Raw genomic sequence first — 19,337 nt, forward strand, 5'->3', positions numbered from 1 at the left:
TTCCACCCTTTTCTGACTGAGGACCATGGTCTCAGATTTAGGTGCTGACTTTCATCCTGACTGCTTCCCACTCGGCTGCGAACCACTCCAGTGAGAGCTGGAGATCACGGCTTAAAGAACCCAACAGCACATCGTCTGCAAAGAGCAGAGATGCAATGCTGAGGTCACCAATCCGGACACGCTCAACGCCTTGGCTGCGCTTGGCAACTCTGTCCATAAAAGTTATGAACAGAATCGGTGGCAAAGCTAACACTACGCCAGCCAACCCCCGATAGCTCCTTTCACTCGGCTGACGAGTTCATGAAATTTTTTGCTCGGAAGATTGACTCCATTAGGGATGAGATCAAGATGACCATTCCGATCATTCAGTCAGGACCGCCGATTACCGGCGCCGATGATCATGCGATAACCTTTTCAAATTTTGAATGCGTGTCCCTCGAAAGGCTTACACAATTAGTTAGTGCGGCTAAACAAACAACATGTTTACTTGACCCGCTTCCAACCAAACTACTTAAAGAATTATTTCAAATCTTAGGACCGTCCGTTCTAAATATAATTAATCTGTCTATCTCCTCTGGGATAGTGCCTACAGCCTTTAAAACCGCTATCATTAAACCGCTACTTAAGCGACCAAATCTTGACCCGGACTGTCTCGGTAACTATAGGCCAGTTTCAAATCTCCCATTCATAGCAAAACTGCTTGAAAAAGTAGTAGCGCAGCAGCTTGTTGATTACATGGTCGCTAATAATCGATATGAATCTTTTCAGTCTGGGTTTAGAGCTAATCATTCCACTGAGACAGCGCTTGCTAAAGTGACTAATGATCTCCTCTTAGCTATGGATTCAAATACTTCGTCGGTATTGTTACTACTAGATCTTAGTGCTGCCTTTGACACTGTTGACTTCAATATTTTGTTAGAGCGTCTTAAAGGTTGTGTTGGTATTTCGGGGTCAGCACTAGACTGGTTTCGTTCGTATCTATCAGACAGGACGCACCGAGTGGTCCATGGCAATGCGTCCTCTGAGCTCTATAAAGTTACGTGTGGTGTCCCACAGGGATCGGTGCTAGGACCACTTCTATTTAATATTTATATGACTCCGCTTGGGGACATAATACGTAAATATAATGTTAGTTTTCAATGTTATGCGGATGACACCCAATTATATATGCCATTATCAATGACAGATCCGCGGGACTGTTGTAATCTTGAGGCATGCCTTGCAGAGATCAAGCAATGGATGTCTCTCAACTTCCTTCGTCTGAACCCAGATAAAACTGAGATGTTGATAATTGGTCCAGCTCGTTATCAACATTTATTTAAGGAAACCGCTATAACTCTAGATAGCCGTACTATCACTCAGAGTGATACTGTAACTAATCTCGGGGTAATATTTGACCAAACGCTCTCCTTTCAACAGCATATTAAAAATATAACCAGAATAGCATTTTTTCACCTTCGTAATATTGCTAAGATTCGCCCAATCCTCTCGACCAGTGATGCCGAAATTATTATACATGCATTTATCACGTCGCGCCTGGACTACTGTAATGCATTATTCTCTGGTCTTCCCAAGTCCAGCATCAAAAGTCTACAGTTAGTGCAAAATGCTGCTGCGAGGCTGCTCTCACGGACAAGAAAATTTGATCACATTACCCCAATATTAGCCAATTTACATTGGCTCCCGGTCCATTTAAGATGTGACTTCAAAGTTCTTTTGTTAACCTATAAATCATTGCATGGCTTAGCGCCTTCATATCTCGTCGACTTAGTTGTTCCTTATGTTCCGTCTCGTAACCTTCGTTCGCAAAACGCTAGTTTTTTAGTGACACAGAGGGCCAAGAAAATGTCTGCAGGGGCTAGAGCATTTTCCATTCGGGCTCCAGAGCTCTGGAATGCCCTGCCAATGGATATTAGAACTGCTACCTCAGTAGAAACATTTAAGACACGTTTAAAGACGTATTTCTATGATGTGGCCTTTAACCTCTCCCCGACCCCACTCCCCCACCCCTCCCCGGCTGGGGAGGTGGTTAGGTGACACCCATGCTGACGATGGCTATCTAGATTCTCGTGGACCAATTCACCATGAGGGAACTGCAGTGGAATACCCTCCTGGAGGACACTGCCAGGACAATCGAAGGCACCTCCGACAGCTCTTGGCTTTGGCCTGGGCATCCACTTTTTGGTTTCCATATGATGTATTTTATGTGCCCTCTTTGCATCCATTGCAGCCTGGTGATCCTGAAAGGGGGATCCTTCCATCTGTGGTCCCTTCTCAAGGTTTCTCATTTTTCCCCTTGTAGGGTTTTTTTGAGTTTTTCCTTGCCCTTTTGGGAGCCTAAGATCAGGGGATGCTTTGAGAATTATTGTCAATTGATTGTCTATGTGAAGCCCTTTGAGACTGCTTGTGATTTAGGGCTATACAAATAAACTTGACTTGACTTGACTTGACTTTGGGGAAGACGATCTTGAAAGTCAAGGGAACAGATTGAGTTCCATTTTGGAGGTGTTCACTGTGGAGGCGTTGGCTTGGCAACGGTGGAAGTCTGCAAGGAGAGGAAGTCAAATACTGTGTGTTCCAAATTGTCCAGTATTTCTAAACTCTGTTATTTTATTTTTTTTAATCATTGCTCGAGCCAACTTAAGTATGAATGGAGCCAGGGGTGTGGCTAGACATTTTTCAGCAGCGTGGCCAGGCGCTAATGTTAGCCTAAGACGTAAAGTGGCGACACCTGTGCCACTTTGAATGTTGCATCGCACAGTACATGTTTGACAACCATATTGATGGGTCTCACAAGGGAGGAAGGCGCTTTTCCCATAAATCTGCAGTCAAACCAGAGCATGAAGGAGCAGCACCATTTTTGGGTGTAAGGAGCAATCTCCTAAGTGAGAGCCATGGCAACAGCCACTGAGGGCCCCCAGCATTCAGCAACATTCTGCAGCATTCAGCGCTGTCCTTTTCAAAAGTGGCAGGCAGGCAGGCCAGCGAGGGCTTTTGTTTTATTTTTTACACTCGAGCGTCTCTTACGTTCCTTGACGCTCCCATTCTTCTCGCGTTCCCTTCCCTTTGCCCACGTGACCTGATCACTAAAGGGAAAGAGGCTCTGAGAAGACTGAGTATGTGGGAAAATGTTCCCAAAGAAAATGAGGAGGCTGTGTGGCTTCTCCTGGCTAGCCTAATACATTTTGGTGTATCATTAATAATTGAAAACCGTATTAGCCCGAATATAAGACAAGGATATTTGAATTGAAATAAGATTGAAAAAGTGGGGGTCGTTTTATATTCAGGGTCTAGACATTATACCCATTTTCACTTGTGCACTGCGGTAAGTTAAAGGTTACTGGTATCGACTGAGTATGTTGCTTGTGATCGTGTGCGACTTTAACACAAAGTGAGTACCGTCATTTTTTCTTAGTTAGGCTGGGGGGGCAACTTATACTGAGGAGCGACTTATAGGTGAATTTTTTACACAGATTCCCCCCCCCCCCCAAAAAAAAGGGAAAACGCAATAAATGAACCGCGTTGTAGCAAGGGATTGCTGTAATTTGAATTTCAAGTGACGTCAGCGCCGCAGCGGTTGTTTACATAAAGGACAAAGATTCGATCACGGGATGATGACGATGACGAAGGGCCCCACGTACTACTGGCATCATTAGCGGCTTTGTTTGTAAGTGACAAGGAGGACGAAAAGTTTGAAGGATTTAATGATTTGGAGTGACACAAAAGGTTTGAAAAACTATTATGGCTTTTATGCACGCCTGGTACTACTCAACGGCAGCATTCCATCTTTCACCTCCGTGGATGGAAATCGTGGGCCGGCGCTTGGCCGGGTGGCTGTCCGGGGACGGTGGATGGGGCTCAGACATGGCTTTTACGCACGCCCGGTCCTACTCTACGGAGCTCTCTTTCACTTTCGTGGATGGAAGTCGGGGGCCGGCCCTTGGCAGGGTGGCTGTCCAGCAACGGTGGATGGGGCTCGGACATGGCTTTTACGCACGCTCGGTCCTATTCTATGGAGCTCACTTCCACTTCAGTGGCTGGAAATGCCACCTCCGGGGATGGAAGTCCACGCCGCCGCACGCCTGGAAGTCCACGCCGGTGCTCGGGGCCGCGTGGCGGCGAACTATTTATGTTATCCATATTTGATATATTTTATTTCGTGTCACAACTTGTATATGTTATCGTTACAGTTCAGTAGTTGTTGCCTTGTTGAACTCTTGTTTTGTTAAAGAAAGAGCCGTTTACCAAACCCACGTCTTTGCTTGTACTTTGTTAACGCTACAATATAGTTATATACTAGATCTGTGGAATAACAACGTGGCTGACATCAGGGCGCACGCGCGGCGTTGTTGACCAAGGACGAGGAATTTGATGGATTCAATGATTTGGAGTGACATAGATGGTTCGATAACATTGTTGTAATATGATAGTTATTTGAAATATACTTTATATATTGTTGATCTGTGGAATAATTAGAAATGCATATTAATTTAATGCATAGCATGAGTCTCTTTCCTACAATCACTAGACCTACTAGAGTAACATCACAGAGTGCTACTCTGATAGATAACATATTCACCAATATAATAGAAACCAGGACAACAAGCGGGTTATTAATTACTGATATTACTGACCACCTTCCAGTGTTCACAGTGTATGACAATAATTTCAAATCTGAAATTGGGGTGTATAAGCAACAAAGAAGAATCAGGACAGATGAGACAATTGGTACTCTAAAACATGAATTAATGGAACAGAACTGGGATGCAATATATAAAGAAAAAGATGTAAATAATGCATACCATAAATTGATGACTACATTCACTTTATTATATAATAAGCATTGTCCAATCAAGGAATATAATAAAAAAAACTAAATATAAGAACAGTCCATGGTTGACAAAATTCACAATTAGTAAATGCCTGTAAAAAGAAAAATTTACTCTATTGGAATTTCATAAAACAGAGAACAAAGTGCGCTGAAAATAAATATAAGAGATATAAGAATAAATTAACTAATATTATAAGATTAAGTAAGAAAGAATATTATAAAAATAAATTAGAGGATAACAAAAATAATATTAAGGGGACTCTCCTAAATCACATTATTAGAGAAGGTACCGAACAACACAAATTACCTAAATATTTTGTTATAAATGATACTGAAAATTATAATATGGAAGAAGTGGCAAACAGTTTTAATCAGTTCTTTGTAAATGTTGGGCCTCAAATAGCAAAAAACATACCGATTCCAGCGCCAGATGCAGGCAACAGAGATAAATTAATAGAAAGGAATCCTCACTCAATGTTTTTGAAGGCAGTTGATGAAAATGAAATTATTAACACTGTAAAACAATGCAAAAATAAAACATCTACCGACTGCAATGGGATTGATATGATGTTAGTTAAGCAAATCATTGAGGGGATTTCAAAGCCACTTGTGTACATCTGTAACTTGTCATTTTTAACTGGTACATTCCCAAAGAAGATGAAAATTGCTAAGGCCATTCCTCTTTATAAAACTGGGAGCAAACACAACTTTACAGACTACAGACCTATCTCAATATTGCCACAACTCTCAAAAATATTGGGAAAGCTTTTTAACAGTAGAATGGATGGATTTTTGGAAAAATATAAATTATTTGCTGAGAACCAATATGGTTTTAGAGTAAACAGATCAACAGCACAGGCATTAATGGAATCAATCGAGTAAATCACTGATGCAATCGACAACAAACGACATGCAGTAGGAGTTTTCATTGACCTCAAAAAAGCTTTTGACACAATTAATCATGATATACTATTTAATAAATTAGAAAAATATGGGATAAGGGGATTACTATTAGACTGGATAAAAGATTATCTGCGAGAACGGCAACAATATGTAAAGTTGGGTAATCACTGCTCTGGATATTTGGACATAGCTTGTGGTGTTCCACAAGGATCAGTTTTAGGCCCTAAATTTTTTATTTTGTATATAAATGACATGTGCAAAGTCTCTAAAGAACTAAAACTCGTAAATTTTGCAGATGACACAAATATCTTTTGTTCAGGTGACAACATTCAACAAGTGGAATCAGTGTTGAATGAGGAAATGAAAAAAATCAAAATGTGGTTCGATTGGAACAAATGATCATTAAATGTAAGTAAGACCAAGTTTATGGTATTTGGCAAAAAGAACAAAAAGATACGAATAGAAATAGATGGGACTGAAATTGAAAGAGTGCAGGAAAACACATTTCTTGGGGTTATAATAGATGACAGGCTGAGTTGGAAGCCACACATCGAACACGTAAAGTCTAAAATTTCAAGAAGCATGGCAGTCATATACAAAGCAAAAGAATTACTGGATTATCATTCACTTCGTACACTTTATTGTTCTCTTGTCTTGCCCTATTTGCATTACTGTGTTGAGGTTTGGGGGAATACTTATAAAACTTCACTACAGCCACTTATCATTCTGCAGAAAAGAGCAATAAGGACTATTCATAAATCAACTACTTGGAACACACAAATCCACTTTTCATACAATCCAAACTATTAAAATTCACCGACATAGTATCTTATCAAACAGCAATCATCATGTATAGGGCGAAAGCAAAACAACTACCAGAAAATATCCAAAACTTATTTTGGAATCGGGAGGGAGGTTATAAGTTAAGGGGGCATCACAACTTCAAAATCTTAAACATAAGAACAACCTTAAAACGTTTCTGTATAACTATAACCGGGGTCAAACTATGGAACAATCTAAGTGAGGAACTCAAGCAAAGTCCAAATATCCACCAGTTTAAAAGAATGTACAAAAATATGTTGTTTAGCGAGTACAAAGGCTAAAAGTGCCAAAGGGCTACATGCAAGTAAAAATGAAACAGAAAATAAGTGTGAAAGTGTGTCTACTTGCGTTCTGTGGTAAAATTACAGTATATGTTGAATCACTGGTTTAATGGATAAAGTGAAAAAGGGGTAGGAATCTAAAAAACTATGCTTCCTCCTACTCCTTTTCGAGCATTCTTTATTGATCTATTTATTTATGTATTATTATTATTATTTATTTTATTTAAAATAATTATTCTTTCTTTTTGTTGGTTTATTTTTTGTTTGTCTGTTGTATGGACTTATATATGGCACTTCAAAGTGCTATCTGTTTTGCTTAATTTTCTTTTTGTTTTGGATGTTCGAAATAAAGATATTAATCAATCAATCAATTAGGATGAAATACTAATTTTACTCTGTGTTAGGGTTGAATAGATTAGGTTGATCATATTATGTTGGAATGTAATCAGTAATAATTAACCTAAGCTTGTCCTGTCTTAACAAAGTAGTAGAACAAAGTGCTAAGATCCTTTGCACTGATTGACCAACTGTAAAAGACGCAATCAAAGTTGTTCTGTCTACTCAACATCGGAAAACAACCCCTGCTATGATGTGATCAGAGGCCAGGGGTTTCACCCCCACCTTGGCCACCACACATGTAAATTGTCACCCCCACCCTTCTTCTCTCAATAAATACTGTCTTGCATGAATGCAACGGCAGACTTTGTTCGGACATTGCTGTGTCTACAGCAACGAACAAATTCTCCACTTGCAGAATTTGTTCGGACATTGCTGTATCTACAGTAACGAACAAGTTCTCCACTTGCAAGTGTTCAAAGGGCATACTGTCTCCCGTGTGGTTCTTGCACAATAAGTTAGAGTCGGAACATCTCTAACATTTTGGTGCCGTGACCCAGATCCAACATACCCACTGCTGATCGACGGAGGACGACGTGCTGCATTGTCGACAAGCCAGCGTCCATTAGGAGGACCTGGTAAAGAAAAGACCTGGCAAGTAAATTCTTCGCTGGGCCAGCATCTTAGGTCTGCCTTCGTCGAACAACAGTGGATTGACGGAATCCGGCAGTGCAACGAACCAGGGGACAAGAAACAAGACCCACAAATGCATCAACGACGACTGCTCTCCAGGAGGACACTGGATGGGAGCTTTGGACATCACCGTTGAGTGTCAGGATAAGAGAGCCATTTCAAGTGGTTGTCCGATGCTGCCCGCCAACTGGACAAGAGTGTGTGCACCAGTGTGGGTGACAGACCACACCTACAGGATACAACATCATCAGCTGACGACAGCACGCAACTCTTCTGGATGTCGACGCAGGGCTGTTGTGACCTTTGACTCTCATGATCCTGTCTGGGGATGGTTCTGGACTTGATGACTGCAACACGACGGTTCCAGCAAGGAAGCAGATCCACCATCGACAGCGTCCGCGCCCCCAATTCAAATAGAGGCAGAATAATCCTCTTCCCCCTTGGTGGCCAGGTAGTCTACCCTGGCCACTGAAGACTGAAGATGACAACCGCACGGCAGACACTTCCAGGTTCTCCCCCGACGAAGCAGTGCTGCAGAGGGGGTGAGAATTGTGCTCACCCTCCAACAGTGGGCGTGCCAAACCCCCGACGGCTGAACAATCACAAGCAATTTTTGTCTTGACTGTTGTTATTGGTAACATTCTGGTCGCCTAAGGCAGAGGGACCGTGTGAGACTTTTCCTGCATTATAACATCTTGCCGCAGGTTTTTCACTCACACACTAAAATTGATCTACGTAGATTGCAATGATGCTGTTTAGCCGTACATGTCTTACAGACATTTAATGATTTGGCCATCGAAAATGCTTTGCAAGTGATGGGTGCAATGATACGCTGTTTCTGTGTTTTTGTTGTTTTGTTTTTTTTGTTTTTTAAATTGTTTTTCTTGACAACATCATATGATAAACAGGAGGGATATGTTAGGGTTGAATAGATTAGGTTGATCATATTATGTTGGAATGTAATCAGTAATAATTAACCTAAGCTTGTCCTGTCTTAACAAAGTAGTAGAACAAAGTGCTAAGATCCTTTGCACTGATTGACCAATTGTAGAAGACGCAATCAAAGTTGTTCTGTCTACTCAACATCGTAAAACATCCCCCGCTATGATGTGATCAGAGGCCAGGTGTTTCACCCCCACCTTGGCCACCACACATGTAAATTGTCACCCCCACCCTTCTTCTCTCAATAAATACTGTCTTGCATGAATGCAACGGCAGACTTTGTTCGGACATTGCTGTGTCTACAGCAACGAGCAAATTCTCCACTTGCAGAATTTGTTCGGACATTGCTGTATCTACAATGACGAACAAATTCTCCACGTGCAAGTGTTCAAAGGGCATACTGTCTCGTGTGGTTCTTGCACAATAAGTTAGAGTCGGAACATCTCTAACACTCTGTCAAATAGATTCCACATGCTAGTTATATTTTTATTTTACAGACATTTGACATTTTCTTGGACTTGAGTCCGAGTCATGTGATTTTGAGTGACTGGCAGAACTGAACAGTACTTGAGGAGTAACTAATTGAACTTTACTTCAGAGTATCATTTTTGTCAACGCCCCCCACATGTGCAAAAAAAAAGTCCATCCATCTTCTACTGCTTATTCAGGGTCGGGTCACGAGTGCAGCAGCTGTAGGAGGGACGCCCAGACTTCCCTCTCCCCAGCCACTTTGTCGAGCTCATCCCGGGGGATCCCAAGGCGTTCCCAGGCAAGCCAAGAGACATAGTCTCCAGCGCGCCCTGGGTCGTCCCCAGGGTCTCCTGCTGGTGGGACATGCCTGGAACACCTCTGCGAGGAAGCTTCCAGGAGGCATTCAAATGATAGCTGACCCACCTCATCTAGCTTCTCTCAATGTGGAGGAGCAGCGGCTCAACACTGAGTCCCTCACGGATGACCGAGCTTCTCACCCTATACATATAAGGGAGAGCCCAGACACTCTGCTGAGGAACTCATTTCAGCCGCTTGTATCCGGGATCTTATTTTTTTAGTCAAAACCCATAGCTTGTGACCATAGGTGGGGGTAGGAGTGTAGATTGACGGGTAAATCAAGTGCTTCGCCTTTCGGCTCAGCTCCCTCTTAACCACAACGGAACGGGACAGAGTCCGCATCACAGCAGATGCTGCACGGATCCGCCTGTCGATCTCATGCTCCATCCTGCCCTCGCTCGTGAACAAGACCCCAAGATACTTAAACTCGATACTCGACCGGAGAGGGCATTCCACCCTTTTCTGACTGAGGACCATGGTCTCAGATTTAGGTGCTGACTTTCATCCTGACTGCTTCCCACTCGGCTGCGAACCACTCCAGTGAGAGCTGGAGATCACGGCTTAAAGAACCCAACAGCACATCGTCTGCAAAGAGCAGAGATGCAATGCTGAGGTCACCAATCCGGACACGCTCAACGCCTTGGCTGCGCTTGGCAACTCTGTCCATAAAAGTTATGAACAGAATCGGTGGCAAAGCTAACACTACGCCAGCCAACCCCCGATAGCTCCTTTCACTCGGCTGACGAGTTCATGAAATTTTTTGCTCGGAAGATTGACTCCATTAGGGATGAGATCAAGATGACCATTCCGATCATTCAGTCAGGACCGCCGATTACCGGCGCCGATGATCATGCGATAACCTTTTCAAATTTTGAATGCGTGTCCCTCGAAAGGCTTACACAATTAGTTAGTGCGGCTAAACAAACAACATGTTTACTTGACCCGCTTCCAACCAAACTACTTAAAGAATTATTTCAAATCTTAGGACCGTCCGTTCTAAATATAATTAATCTGTCTATCTCCTCTGGGATAGTGCCTACAGCCTTTAAAACCGCTATCATTAAACCGCTACTTAAGCGACCAAATCTTGACCCGGACTGTCTCGGTAACTATAGGCCAGTTTCAAATCTCCCATTCATAGCAAAACTGCTTGAAAAAGTAGTAGCGCAGCAGCTTGTTGATTACATGGTCGCTAATAATCGATATGAATCTTTTCAGTCTGGGTTTAGAGCTAATCATTCCACTGAGACAGCGCTTGCTAAAGTGACTAATGATCTCCTCTTAGCTATGGATTCAAATACTTCGTCGGTATTGTTACTACTAGATCTTAGTGCTGCCTTTGACACTGTTGACTTCAATATTTTGTTAGAGCGTCTTAAAGGTTGTGTTGGTATTTCGGGGTCAGCACTAGACTGGTTTCGTTCGTATCTATCAGACAGGACGCACCGAGTGGTCCATGGCAATGCGTCCTCTGAGCTCTATAAAGTTACGTGTGGTGTCCCACAGGGATCGGTGCTAGGACCACTTCTATTTAATATTTATATGACTCCGCTTGGGGACATAATACGTAAATATAATGTTAGTTTTCAATGTTATGCGGATGACACCCAATTATATATGCCATTATCAATGACAGATCCGCGGGACTGTTGTAATCTTGAGGCATGCCTTGCAGAGATCAAGCAATGGATGTCTCTCAACTTCCTTCGTCTGAACCCAGATAAAACTGAGATGTTGATAATTGGTCCAGCTCGTTATCAACATTTATTTAAGGAAACCGCTATAACTCTAGATAGCCGTACTATCACTCAGAGTGATACTGTAACTAATCTCGGGGTAATATTTGACCAAACGCTCTCCTTTCAACAGCATATTAAAAATATAACCAGAATAGCATTTTTTCACCTTCGTAATATTGCTAAGATTCGCCCAATCCTCTCGACCAGTGATGCCGAAATTATTATACATGCATTTATCACGTCGCGCCTGGACTACTGTAATGCATTATTCTCTGGTCTTCCCAAGTCCAGCATCAAAAGTCTACAGTTAGTGCAAAATGCTGCTGCGAGGCTGCTCTCACGGACAAGAAAATTTGATCACATTACCCCAATATTAGCCAATTTACATTGGCTCCCGGTCCATTTAAGATGTGACTTCAAAGTTCTTTTGTTAACCTATAAATCATTGCATGGCTTAGCGCCTTCATATCTCGTCGACTTAGTTGTTCCTTATGTTCCGTCTCGTAACCTTCGTTCGCAAAACGCTAGTTTTTTAGTGACACAGAGGGCCAAGAAAATGTCTGCAGGGGCTAGAGCATTTTCCATTCGGGCTCCAGAGCTCTGGAATGCCCTGCCAATGGATATTAGAACTGCTACCTCAGTAGAAACATTTAAGACACGTTTAAAGACGTATTTCTATGATGTGGCCTTTAACCTCTCCCCGACCCCACTCCCCCACCCCTCCCCGGCTGGGGAGGTGGTTAGGTGACACCCATGCTGACGATGGCTATCTAGATTCTCGTGGACCAATTCACCATGAGGGAACTGCAGTGGAATACCCTCCTGGAGGACACTGCCAGGACAATCGAAGGCACCTCCGACAGCTCTTGGCTTTGGCCTGGGCATCCACTTTTTGGTTTCCATATGATGTATTTTATGTGCCCTCTTTGCATCCATTGCAGCCTGGTGATCCTGAAAGGGGGATCCTTCCATCTGTGGTCCCTTCTCAAGGTTTCTCATTTTTCCCCTTGTAGTTTTTTTTTTTAGTTTTTCCTTGCCCTTTTGGGAGCCTAAGATCAGGGGATGCTTTGAGAATTATTGTCAATTGATTGTCTATGTGAAGCCCTTTGAGACTGCTTGTGATTTAGGGCTATACAAATAAACTTGACTTGACTTGACAAAGGGCAGCCTTGGCGGAGACCAATCCTCACTGGGAACGAATCCGACTTGCTGCCAGAAATGCGGACCAAACACTCGCATCGGTGTTACAGGGACCGAACCGCCCTTATCAGTTGGTTTGGCACCCCGTACTCCCGAAGTACCCCGACAGAACACCTCGAGGGACAGGGTCAAATGCCTTCTCCATGTTCACAAAACACGTGGAGCTGCCGAGCTGGTCCACTTTTCCACGGCCAGAAGGAAAAGGACACTGTAGCTCCTGAATCCGAGATTCGACCTCTCGATGGTCCCTCCTCTCCAGCACTCCTGAATTGACCTTACCAGACCTTCCTCCCAATCACGCCCTTCCAGGTCTCACTGTCATTGCCCACGTGAGCATTGAAGTCACCCAGCAGAACGATGGAGGAGGAGAGCGCTTCTTCCAAGGACTCCAAAAAGGATCGGTACTCTGAGCTGCCGTTTGGTGCATAGACACAAACAACAGTCAGGACCAGTCCCCCCACCCGAAGGCAGAGGGAGGCTACCCTCTCATCCACCGGGGTGAACCATTGGCCTCTCCTACAGGTGGTGAATCCATGGGGGGAAGGGGGACCGACGTTGCCTGGCCCCATGGGTGAAAATCCGGCCACCTGACGCTCGCCTTCGAGCTCCACCTCCAGATTATTTGGATGAGAGGAGTATAATATGCAAACATTCAGTGTGGAAGCCAATAATTTACCATTAGCTGGTTGCTTGGATTATTTTGTTAAATAATGGATGCTATTGATGCAAGAAAAAAAGTGAAACCCCAAATCCCATCTGCTGGGGTCTACACGGGCACCCGTACTTGTTCCCAATGCATGCTGGGTAGGTCAGCTTCGGTGAAAAAGGCGCCATGTGTTTTTGAGGCACAACTAGTTCCTCGGTTTGTCGAGCAACGAGGCCGCTTATCGAAGGCACCGCAGTGAATTTGGGACTCTGGGTTAGCGCTTAGCATGTACTGCACCAGACGCTGCGTCCAAATGCCGCTGCGGGCCGCGGTGAGCCTCCACCGGTACGTTTGCGCCGTCCCTCCCCCGCCGTTTTACCGAACGCCGTGGCCGAGGCGGAGTCCGTCAGGCTCGTCAAGGGCAGGCAGCCGGCCAATGACGATGGACCTGAGGCTTGTACTTTACAGAAAAACAAGCATTACTCCACTTCCTCCACAATGTTTTCTGTCAAACTGCGTATTTGTCATTGAGCTATGCTGTTAGCGCTTGTTAGCACAATGTATTCGTCATTGTGCGCCTTATAGCAATTATAGCGGTGCATAGGTCAGGTGACTGTTGTGCACCCGTTTTGGATATTACTATACCACATTTCGCACACATTTAGTCTTTTGTTCGTCGTCTGAAGTTTATGCTGTCGGCAGTCAAGGTCACTCGTTTGCTTAACGATGCTCAGTAACGCTCTGACACTGTTGGCGTGCCATTGGGTTGTTAAAAACACGTGTTTTGTTAGCTGTGACTGAAAAGCTATGATTTTTCTCTTGTCAAAAAGTGAACAGTGCTTTTTAAGAAAGCCGTGATGGTGGATTACTCTATTTTCAAAAGAGGCTCTGCACGTAATTATACTAACAAATTATACAATTGTTTCATATTGCACTTCACATTTCTGTTGAATCTCAAAGTGCTACAGTAGGTTTGACATTAGGAAAAATGTCACAGCACCCTCAAATATTTTTGACAAAAGTACTGCATGTACAGATGTAATGATGATCGAGTCACAAATAACCTGCCCAAATTTATCTGATGGGTGTGAACATGAAGCAATTATTTGGTCGTGTGAATGGCAACATTGGATGACAAGCTTGACCTCTTTTCTCGTTTTGCTTGCAGAAGGCATTTAAATTGTGTGCCTTATTAATGTAATGCAATGTTTGTAGCAAATTGTTTGTATGATCAATTTCAGTGAAAGTTGCTCATTTGGGCACAGGTGAGCAACTCATTACTCTAGTTACAAATACACCCCCCCCCCCCCCCCATGGAACCTATTCCCTGTGATAGTAATGTAAGATGAATTTAAAACAGTTTGAAATTGTTTGGTGAATCAAGTTTGCATCATGTTTGTGTGTAAAACCGTTTTAATAAGCCATCAAATGTTCTTTTGCTGTGCCCACCGTATAAACAAACAAACTAATGTGTCCGCCAATAGGCTCTAATCCCGTGTGCTCTTTCTTCAGACAATGGCTTCAGCAGGAGCAGCAGCATATGTCGGCCTGGTGCTCGCTGAGACTCCTCAGGACAAGCGCCAATGTCCGCTCTGACGTCCTGGTCACGCCGCCGCTGGACGGCACCCCCAAACACTACTCACCCAAAATCCAGAAACTGGTCAGCGACATAGCCAGCCTCACCTTGTTAGAGGTGTCGGACCTCAATGAGCTTCTCAAGGTAAACCACCCCCACTAACCCTACCTGGGCTGGGGGAAATGGGGAAAAAAAATCCCAATTATCAGCACTATTATCTGTATGTTTTACTATTTAAGTTGCCTTTTTTTTTTTTTTTTTTTTTTTGCCCTAGCCGACTGTTCACATGACGTCGCTTCTATTTTTTTTTTTGTTTTTTTTTTGCCCTAGCTGACTGTTCACATGACGTCGGTTCTATTTTTGTCCTGAATGTTCATTTGCACTTGTTACAGAAAACGTTGAACATTCAGGATGTCACAATGATGCAGACAGGCGCGACGGCTGCATCAGCTGCTCCAGGACCTCAGGTAAGAACCGTCTGCAGCTGAGAGCCGCCCCTTGATTAGCGCGACAGCGGTGCCCAAACTCTTACCTGCGAGGGCTTTCGCCTCTTCTGACTTGAATACAAACAAGATCCATTTCAGACATCACGAGCGGAATGTATTTGAATTAATGAATAGAAGGCAGAGTTACAGACTTTGCCAAAAGTTTACAATCAACCTGAAGAAAGTAGACAGACACAAGTCCTTAAAGCATGTACATTTCAATTGCATTGAAGGAAAGTGCAATCTTTTGATTAATTTATTTGAGGACCGTTTTCTCCAAACTCTCTGGTCTGCTTTGTTTCTTGCCATTTGGCCCAACTCCATTTTCACAAATACAGTCGATCCTCGGTTTTCGAATGACCTGGTAATTCTTTTGAACAAAAAATTCGAGATTTTTTTTTGCTTCGGATGTTGGACAAAATTCGGTTGTCGAACCTCGCGAGATGAGCCAAGAGCTCCCGCATGCCAACGGACTCCGTTCGTTATTACATTCTCGTCACTCTAAGGATTGCATCAACTCTAATCATGCCTCCAAATGAAGCAAGTGGGAGCAGTAAAGCCATCCTAAAACACAAAGATGCTCCTAAAGCAATGCGACAGTGAGCGCCGGCCGGTGCGCTGCAGTTGCGTGATCGGACCAAATTAAACTCCCTGCGCACTGAGGTCCACTTAAGTTTTGGAAAGTCCATTCGGAAAAATATTTTTGAAATTTTAGCGACCGCTCTGTCACAATAATGCGACCACGCGGTGCAGTTGCGTGGTAGGCCGCATGCTACGGTTGCACGGTCGGTGGTGCGCTGCAGTTGCACGATCGGACAAGATTAAGCTCTCTGCGCACTGAGGTCCACTTAAATTTTGGAAAGTACATCAGGACTTTAAAAATATTTTCTAAATTTCAGTGACGGCTCAGTAACAATAATGCGACCAGCGGTGCAGTTGCGCGTTCGGTAACCCACTACGGTTGCGCGTTCGGCGGTGCGCTGCAGTTGCGCGATTGGACAAAAATGCGCAAATGAAAAAATGACTTTTTTTTTTGTTGCTTGGAACGGATTAATTTTTTTTTTTCCATTTTTTGTAATGGGAAAACGTGATTCGGAATTCGAACGATTCACTTCTCGAACAGCCTTCTGGAACGGATTGTGTTCGAAAACCGAGGCTCCACTGTGTGATCTATCGGCGGCATGTTTCCAGAAGTAGATTTGCAACCAATTCCTCCGCCATCTGCAGTGGAGTAAGAAAACGTTTGTTCAGGCTGCTGAAGAGGAGGTGCCGGTCAAGAAAGAGAAGACTCACTTCACTGTCAAGCTAACTGAAGTCAATGCGGCAGAGAAGGTCAAACTCATTAAGGAGGTGAAGAACTGCATCCAAGGTTTGAACCTGGTGCAGGTAGGTACCATATTTCCACCAGACTTTTTGAGGATTGCATTTGCTTGGCCATTTTCGGAACCGAACAGCTTCCAAACGGGCAAGATAAATATAGAGACGGCAAAATAGCAACCGCGTTCCCATTTGTTAACGCACTCGCCAAGAGGTCCCTCTTTTTACAGTCACAGATGCCGCAATGTCGACCGTTAAGGAAAACTGCCAAAACGAGAGAGCCTTTACCAAAGTTTCTTGTGTGTGTACAAGCGCTCCATCACAGATCACATTTATTTGCTTTTGCTCATTTGAGTGTATGTGAGTGTCAATGGTTGCGCCTTTCTTTCTAAACCAGGCGAAGAAGCTGGTGGAGTCGCTTCCTCAGGAGATCCGCGCCAACGTTTCCAAAGACGAGGCAGAGAAACTGAAAGTGGCGTTGCAGGCGGCGGGCGGTACCGTGGCCCTGGAGTAAACCCCCGCCCCCATGCACTTTGGCCATTTCCATTGTCTACCAAAACAGCCTTCCCTCTTCCATACAGTCTCTTCAGTGGGGCCGTAACAAGTCAAACTGAACTTTTTACAAATAAGCTCGCCATCTGCCGGTGACCCTTGTGTGTTTTTGTGTATGTGTGTTTTTGTGTATGTGTGTGTTTTTGTGTGTGTGCGTACGCGTGTGCGTACGCGTGTGCGCGCGTGTGCGCGCAAAAAAAAAAAATTGAGCTTATTCTATATAAATTGGCTGATGTTATCGCACATTATTCCATCTTTCTTGCAAACCTTTTAAGGCCTGCTCTCCATTTACTGCTTTTTTTTGACGTGAAAAGAAGAACATTTCCTTCCATTCAGCGTAGGACTGCTTAATTGATTGCAAAAGGAATAGTTGTCATTAAAAGGTGAAACACGAGCTTATCTTGTCCTGTTTTCTACACAAGAAGTCAAGTGATGAGATTCCTTTCAATACGGCACCCGGTCGATCACAGTATTCGCCACACGGTATGACACAATTCATTTGAGTTTACGCAATTTCATTTCATCAAGTAGGTGCCTGAAATAAAATCATCTGCCTCCAGATGCATTTTTCTTAAGTAGACAAATGTATCTGCTTGGAAGATGTCTGCACCCAGATTGTTTCATGCAACCCTCTGATGAAATAAAAGTGAGCATTTTCAGAATAAGACAAATGTGTAGTATTTAGTAATAATTTAACAAATGATTGAATATGTAATGAAATATTTGGATGTTTTGAATACAGTTGTCAACTTATTGCATGTGTCAAACTCAAGGCCTGGGGACAAATAGGGCCCACCACATCATTTTATGTGGCCCGTGAAGACAAATTGTGCATCAAATTTGTGTCGTTACTAGAATTGCAAATTGTCCTCACTTTTAATAGCTTTTTTTTTTTTTTAAATATTCAACTAGTTTTTAGTCGTCTGATTTGTAAGTGAGTTATTTGTCAGTTTGTTTTGTAGCTTTTACTGTATATAATATGAGGTGCTCATACATTTATTTGGGTTGACAGTCATAATGGCCCCCCAAAAGAAGCTATGACTACAATGCGGCCCGCGAAAAAGTTCGACACCCCTGCCTTATTGTAACGTGTCAATTTACTTAAATTTGAGATACATCCCATTTCAAATACTGATTGTAGATCATTACCAATTATATACAATTGTAAGATGGGTTAGCTTTAAAGAAGAAATAAGGTGAGCTACTTTGGCCAACTAGAATATTTTTTCTTCTAGAATTGCGTTTAACTCGAGCTGCGACTGTCCCTCGTGGTGCGTTGCCACTCTTGGCCACTAGAGGAGCAGAAATCCAGAATTTCAACAGGGTCTGACTTAGCTCAAAGCACTCAGCCAAGTACGTACAGTCGATTGCTTAAACAAACGAAATTTTCAGCACACGATGTGAAATTTGATTAAATATTTGACTCAACATCCGAAGTAATTCCCAACATACGACGTCATCATGGTTAGCCCGCTTGATGGCGGCCGTCGGGATGACGTCAGAAACAGTATGGCCGTAAAAACGTGTCCAACAATTTTGACGATCATTAAGCAGAACGAATTAAATGAATTACAGAGCATTCTTATGGGAATATTTGATCCAACATATGACTATTTCAACATTTGAAGTAGGTCCTGGAATGAATTAAATTCGTATGTAGAGGTTTGTAGTGTTGTAGCAAAAGCCCCTTTATTGTTTACCACTTACATTTACTATGTACAGTAGAGGTACATACAAAAAAGTACTGAATTGAATACTCCAAAGAAACAATGTCTAAACTATTACTATGACTGCCTACCACTGACTACACACTACTGACCTTGTCTAGTTGTTTGGTATTGATCTGTTTGAGAAATTGCACCAAGATGCACAAGTGCGATAACGTAGCTGACACTGCAAGTTGCATCAACCTGAAATCAATTGTGACCCCATACCCCCACCATCCACTGTGTTTCGCAATGTGGACACAGGGACAACAAGCCAAATCAAAGTTCAACTCGAAAAGTCCTGCGGGACCCAACATTAGGGACTCGTGCATTGGACATGCAATGGGAGACTTTCAATGGTTGTAGTTGGACGAGACATTGTTACGGAAGAGGATTAGGGCCAGTGAAGAAAAAAAAAACGAGGGGTGACAGGATTCTGACTTTTTTTCTCAGAATTCTGACTTTAAAGTCTGAATTCCG

The 19,337-nt window shown here is 43.2% G+C and overlaps 1 protein-coding gene across 1 annotated transcript; it reads left to right on the forward strand.

The window, feature by feature from the left end:
- The first annotated feature begins 13,369 nt into the window (after window positions 1-13,369).
- Window positions 13,370-17,545, forward strand: mrpl12 (mitochondrial ribosomal protein L12). The gene is made up of 5 exons (XM_085934884.1): window positions 13,370-13,566; window positions 14,734-14,941; window positions 15,190-15,264; window positions 16,534-16,668; window positions 16,997-17,545. The coding sequence occupies exons 1-5, from the start codon at window positions 13,508-13,510 to the stop codon at window positions 17,111-17,113; spliced, it is 594 nt and encodes a 197-aa protein (XP_085791010.1). The 5' UTR covers window positions 13,370-13,507; the 3' UTR covers window positions 17,114-17,545.
- The last annotated feature ends 1,792 nt before the right edge of the window (window positions 17,546-19,337 follow it).

The sequence above is a fragment of the Syngnathus leptorhynchus genome, chromosome 16 (assembly GCF_054491065.1).
Source record: "Syngnathus leptorhynchus isolate UIUO chromosome 16, UIUO_Slep, whole genome shotgun sequence".
Lineage (NCBI taxonomy): Eukaryota > Metazoa > Chordata > Actinopteri > Syngnathiformes > Syngnathidae > Syngnathus > Syngnathus leptorhynchus.

Bases quoted from the DNA above. Each gene is read 5' to 3' on its own strand.
- mrpl12 (XM_085934884.1), top strand. From the start codon at position 13,508: ATGTACTGCACCAGACGCTGCGTCCAAATGCCGCTGCGGGCCGCGGTG. The intron at 13,567-14,733 runs GTACGTTTGCGC...CTCTTTCTTCAG, and splicing joins GCCGCGGTGAGCCTCCACCG to ACAATGGCTTCAGCAGGAGC. The intron at 16,669-16,996 runs GTAGGTACCATA...TTTCTAAACCAG, and splicing joins AAGGTTTGAACCTGGTGCAG to GCGAAGAAGCTGGTGGAGTC.